General features: G+C 29.3%; 2 protein-coding genes across 2 annotated transcripts in view; one reads left to right on the top strand and one right to left on the bottom strand.

The window, feature by feature from the left end:
• Positions 1-357: 357 nt before the first annotated feature.
• Positions 358-2,895, bottom strand: LOC119838731 (glutathione S-transferase theta-1-like). Its single transcript, XM_038364820.1, has 5 exons — positions 2,656-2,895; positions 2,493-2,580; positions 2,255-2,405; positions 1,690-1,870; positions 358-1,007 (listed from the first exon to the last, which is right to left on the bottom strand). The coding sequence occupies exons 1-5, from the start codon at positions 2,765-2,767 to the stop codon at positions 862-864; spliced, it is 678 nt and encodes a 225-aa protein (XP_038220748.1). The 5' UTR covers positions 2,768-2,895; the 3' UTR covers positions 358-861.
• A 330-nt stretch (positions 2,896-3,225) lies between these two features.
• Positions 3,226-5,926, top strand: part of LOC119838653 (ubiquitin carboxyl-terminal hydrolase 5) — an 11,544-nt gene continuing 8,843 nt past the window's right edge. Inside the window, 1 exon segment of the mRNA XM_038364708.1 lies at positions 3,226-3,449. Coding sequence (XP_038220636.1) covers positions 3,345-3,449 — 105 coding nt within the window. The 5' untranslated portion in view covers positions 3,226-3,344.

Here is a 5,926-nt window from a genome sequence, read left to right on the forward strand (position 1 = left end):
AGTCTTATCCCATGCGGTAATATTGAAATATTAGAAACAAGATGCTGGCTTGGGTTATTTTATCGATTCGTAATTCAAATTTATAAAAACCTGTATCGATTTAACGTTTAGCAGGCTGGAAAAATAATTCTAGTATTCAACCTAGTGTAGTAAACTTTAATACATGAAAGTTTTACAAGATCTGTATAGTTGGGGAGAAATATTTTGTTTTCTGTGAGAATGATTTAATATATGGTGAATGATTTCTAACTAGGTATGTGAATAATGTAAAATAACGTATTGTTACCATAGTAATAATTTGTTATGAATTTTTTAAGTTTTTTAAATTTTTTGTATAAATAAAACACATTAGTTTCCATCGTGTTTTTATATTATAACATTTTATCCAGTAATATACCAACATCATTTGTAAACAATAAAAAAATATACACGCACCAATAAAGAATATAAAAATCAGTTCTACCTATCGCCCCTTGTATGAATTTGTTAACCTTTGGAATGTATGGAATTACATTGCTAAAACCGCTTTGTAAAGTTTTGTATAAAAATAAAACATTTTGTACTTATCAAATTAGTTTATATAAAAAAATAACAAGTTTAGTGGTACCTATGTAAATTCTTGCAACTCTTATTTTATATACATTACGTATTTTATAATATGCGAAAATATTTCTGACAGCTTGATTTGACTAATAATCAAATAATTCTCATAAAAATTGGAACCATTGGTATCATAATCTCTCTATTTTTCTCATAATTATAAAATCTGTACAATTCAGTAACATAACATTATCATAGTAAAAGATATCTCTCATATGCAATCCCATTGTCAATATAACAAGTAAATACACCCTGTCTTGCCTACAATTTCGAAGCTGAATTCTTGTTAACAATTTTGTTAAGTATTACATGAGCTTCATCATAATAAGGATTGAAATGCTGTCTAACTTTCGGCCACCATGCTGCTATGTTAGGAAACCTCTCAGCTGGATCAATACCTGCCATTCCTGAAAACAACAAACATTTTATTATCTGTCCTAAGCCATATGTGATAAACAGTTGAAACCAATATAATTGCAACAACATAACATATTATCCCTTCATATCTTATCAAATATAAGAATTAAGTGTAAGAAGATTTATTTCAGTTCAGGAATTAATGAATAATTTTTAAGTTTCTACGCTTCATATTATTACAACATGTATTGTATGTCCATACATTTGTATTAAAGTACAGATTTAAATGTATGTCTAACAAATGCAGTGGAACACAGGTACAAACTTTAAAAATAAGATATTATCTAATTTCGTCCACTTTGCAATCTCCCTATATATAAAAAATGGTATCATGAATGATTATGCAGACTGAATTTGCTTACTTGTCACTTTTATTTATTCTTGTGTTTATCAGGAGTAGGATGTTATACTAGGAAAACTTAAGCTTTTAACAATTTGTCTAAAGACAGGACTATATTACAGTCTAGTAGTCCATATAGTTCTTCAACTAAGACATTTAGAATGCATTTAAATGCCATTTTCATTACTATACTGTTAACTATTACTGAGTTGTAACAACTGCCATATTTTTCTGCTTTTACCACAAGGTCAAAAGATTTTTACTACTGTATGATCTCTCTACGCTGAGATAATATCTGTCCAATCAGCCAGGATATATATAAAAAGCCATACTTGGTTGTTCCAATTCAACAGCTGCCATCAAATCAGCTACAGTGATAGTGTCCCCACATACATACTCGTGTTTGCCCAACCACAGAGTGTCAAACTCTTGTATCGCATTGAACATTCTTCTTTCGTAGCCTGCTAATTGTTTGGGATCCGCAGGTTGTCCTGATGTTATTGGTGCTAGGTACTGAAAATCATATTTATGTATATTACAATAACTGCCTTAAAAAAATAAGATGATAATGATAATCTATTGTTCACATAGCTGACTACATTGGCTTCACTGATGGTACACCCATCTACAGGTCTAAAAGCATTCAGGGGTCACACACATATTGAAAGGTGAAGTTTTTGAAAATGATCTAGTCGACTTTCTGAGATTAGTATGTGAAAACAAACTCTTTGGCATTGCATTAATAAGTACATTTATTGGCTTTTTTGTTGTTTTGTTAATATACAGAACGTTATGTTTTATTTTTACATGCTCGTTAAACAAGCAAATGAAAAAGTTTGGATGCACTCCATCTCCATGTTATAAGTGTATGTATAAATTTTAAAAAATTATATATACCTTGACTCGGAAGTACATAGCACAATGTAATCTTAGTCCAACATGCTGCCACTCTAGATATTCATCTACTCTTGCTTGTGCTTTAGATTCTGGTGGATATAAACTCTTTGGTATTATATTTTCACGTGAAAGATATCTTATGATGGCAATACTGAAATTAATATGAAAAACTTGATTACATACAAATCAATTACATCAAATAATATAGCGGTAGGTATTTTATTATTACTATCGTTACCTTTCTGTTAGTATAAAACCATTGAAGTCTATTACAGGAACTTTTCGAAATTTGTTTATCAACGCATACTCTTCGGTAAAATGCTCCCCTAAAAGAAATATTATGACGTAAACATTCAACAATAAAATCAACTAAGTGATAAATTTTAACCCCAATTTTTTACCTCCTCTTAGGTTCACTTGTTTTGGTTCAAAATTATACTTTGCCGTTTTTAACAAAATATAAAGTGCCCTAGAAGGTTGGGACATAAGGTCATAATATAATTTTAGGCCCATTTTCGTATACGCACTGGTTAACAAAATATTGCACACTTTATACCTATTTTATAATGTTTCAAGTTGCTTTTTGACCTAAGGCCTTTAACTTAAAAAAAGTTGTAAATATCTGATAAGTTTTGACATATAGATAATGATATGTAGTAGGTACATAAACAAATTTTGGTGTTAGAGGGTGCATATACATTTATAATAATTCACATGATTTCAAATTGTCCTGTAAAAGGACTATTGAAGTTACTTACAACTTATTTTCAATGTGTTTGATTGTTACTACTATTTAGAAGCGAAATTTAAAATTTTATAACTGGCTCATTGATTTACAAGCTGTATGTTAAAAGTCAAACTAAAAGTCGCGTGTAAATCATACAGTGCTTATTGTGCTTTATATTTGAAATAATACAAGTCTGATACTACCTGGTGCAATCTGTACTGTATATTTTTTATCTGTAATCTGTGAATAAGTTATTCGTTTTCGTGAAAATGAACGGTGAAAACTAAAGTGCAGGCAAACTGGAATAATTTGGCGAATTGTCTGATATTAAAAATTGTATACATTGCTTTGTAGAAAGCAATCATGGCCTCTTTAGATCTTTTAACACCACATTTATCTAAAATCAAAATACCAACTTCGCAGCAATTGATTTACAAAGATGAATGTGTTTATTCTTTCGACAACCCGGTGAGTTGCATTTTGTTTCTAACCATAAAATTTTTCCGAAATGTTTCATGTTTCCTAGTCAATAATTTTTTTTAATATTAAACAGTACAATATTCTGCGAATGTCATATTTCCTCGTATTTTTGTTTTTTAAGTAAATTTCTTAGCTGGAAAGAGAGCCAAGAACAGCCGAAATTAATAGTAAAATTACCAGTATTGAATTAGTATACTGTTTAAAAGTTCATTATTTTTTGCAATCATTGAAGTATATTTGAACAAGAGTTAATATTAAGAGACGCAAGGTAATGAGCAGTACCAATAACACTTGCATTAATTTAAGATAATAATTATTTTTAATAAAAATCTAAACCGTCTTACAATTGTCTGATCGAGACCAAAATATATGGGTGCATACAGGAGGCATCAGCTTTCAAATAAAAAAGAGTCATCAACATTGGTTCACCCAGTAAAAAATTAAGAGGAAACCAACACAAAAAAAAGACAAATTGAGAAGGTCCTCTTTATGAAGTCGGTTAAAAATTGGTGCCTTATAAAAGTCTTCTTCAATAAATGGTTAAACACAATTTTTTTATGAGCTGGTGAAGAAGCTAAACTGTATACTGTCTTAATATGCTAAACCATTGTAAATTCAAATTCAAATTTAATTTATTACGGAACACATATTGATTGGAACACATACAAATGGATCTTAATGTATGTGCAGTGTTTGTCAGTTATGCTGACATGCAATCAATACAAAATTATGTCAATATCTTAGCTCATTACTTAATTTTACACAATTAAACTTATAATTAAGCCCAATAACACCACATTATCACAATTAACAGAATCAATATAATCAAATATGTTGAGAAAAAAATGTAAAGGAAAATGTGAGTCACAATTACTCTTTATAAAAAAAATCAGAATATAGTTAAATTGTTTACAAATATTTTTTTATATTGTAGCTTATACCAAAGCTATTGCTTGTAAAATTTCTATCATTTATTAAATTTGTCAAAATTTTCAATTATCATATATTAGACTCACTGTAATTCATAGAAGGCATTGAATTCAGCCAAATTTATGAAAAAAAAAGTTTTATTTTCTGTACACACTTCTATTTATTATGATTCATATCACTACATAAACAATAATTGTAAATAGGTACAACTAAACAGGAACAATCATATTCCCTTTAAAATGTTTAGTATTCATAAAATTCTTTACGACTTGATATACATTTGCTATAACATTAAATAATGACATCCTAGTACTATGCATGGAGTAAGAACAAAGTATCAACGACAAAAATGTGTCAAACATAACAGGTGACCAAAATAATGCATTATATAAAACCTCTTTTGTTACATATGACTTCACGTTTACATTTTTCACAGTCATGGTATGAATTTTTGTCAATATCCCAATTGAAATTGTGATTGGTACAAAAATACTTATAAATGCCAGTATAAACATATATAAAAGTATGCTTTTGTTGTCAGTTACACAAACTTTCATGCAATTGTGATCGAGTTTAGGAGTCCTAGCCGATTTCGACATTTGGGTGTAAGAGAATTCTGTATTATTACTATAGTTGCTTAATATTTTAAATACGTTATTTAATACGAAATTGACTTCAGCAGTTTTATTATCATTAGAGTCTTGTTCAAGAGTCTCCAAATAATTTATTGGTGAAGATATGTATTTATGAAGCTCCACATTAGAATTTAATGAACAATTTTTCTCTGTTAAATCCAATATATTAATACAATGATCATGAAAATTTCTCATTTCAGACATAGATAATTCTTGCACATTCATTGGATATAAAAATATTGACAATACAATTGGTATTAGCCACTGGAAAAAGATAGTTATGTATGAAGAATTTCTTTTCAGAAAGTCCACTACACTGTTCCATTTGAATTTTCTCTCCGATTGCATATTGTCACTAAAATTTTGAACAACGTCTTCATTGTCTTTGATTCTTTCGTCTTTTAACATTTGGTAGTGCATATAGTTGTCGACTACCAGGCTTAAAAAACTGTTTACCATAGACAAAATTAACGGTCCATAACTAAGAAACAGAGATGGGAAACCACAATTCAAGGTTTGATCATGAGGCTTCATTAGCATTCTCTCTTCAAATTCTTCCATACTCATACTATGTGGATCCAATGAATAAACGCCACGTATAAGAAATGCCACTCCGATACATATAAGAAAAATATTCTCAGACATCAATATGTGAGAGAATTTATTCTTGGCTCTCAAAACACTGGTTAAATTTAACAAACTTATAAAAAATCCACTCAAGATTAGGAATATTCCTAGATAGAAGTCAACTGATTTAAACATGTTGGTTCTTTGATAGTTTCACTTTAAATGAGCAACCAGTTAGCCCCTATATTCTGCAAAGCTCTTGTCATTATGATACCTGTTATCAATATGCAAATTATGGGGGCGCTTTTGAATCGCTTATTAAACTTTTTAGTG

This window comes from Zerene cesonia, unplaced genomic scaffold (assembly GCF_012273895.1).
Source record: "Zerene cesonia ecotype Mississippi unplaced genomic scaffold, Zerene_cesonia_1.1 Zces_u004, whole genome shotgun sequence".
Classification (NCBI taxonomy): domain Eukaryota; kingdom Metazoa; phylum Arthropoda; class Insecta; order Lepidoptera; family Pieridae; genus Zerene; species Zerene cesonia.

Excerpts from the sequence above, each read along its gene's own strand:
- LOC119838731 (XM_038364820.1), bottom strand. The coding sequence starts at position 2,767 with ATGGGCCTAAAATTATATTATGACCTTATGTCCCAACCTTCTAGGGCA. Across the intron at positions 2,406-2,492 it reads GGTTTTATACTAACAGAAAG|TATTGCCATCATAAGATATC; the intron begins GTAACGATAGTA and ends TATTAATTTCAG. Across the intron at positions 1,871-2,254 it reads CTATGTACTTCCGAGTCAAG|TACCTAGCACCAATAACATC; the intron begins GTATATATAATT and ends TATGATTTTCAG.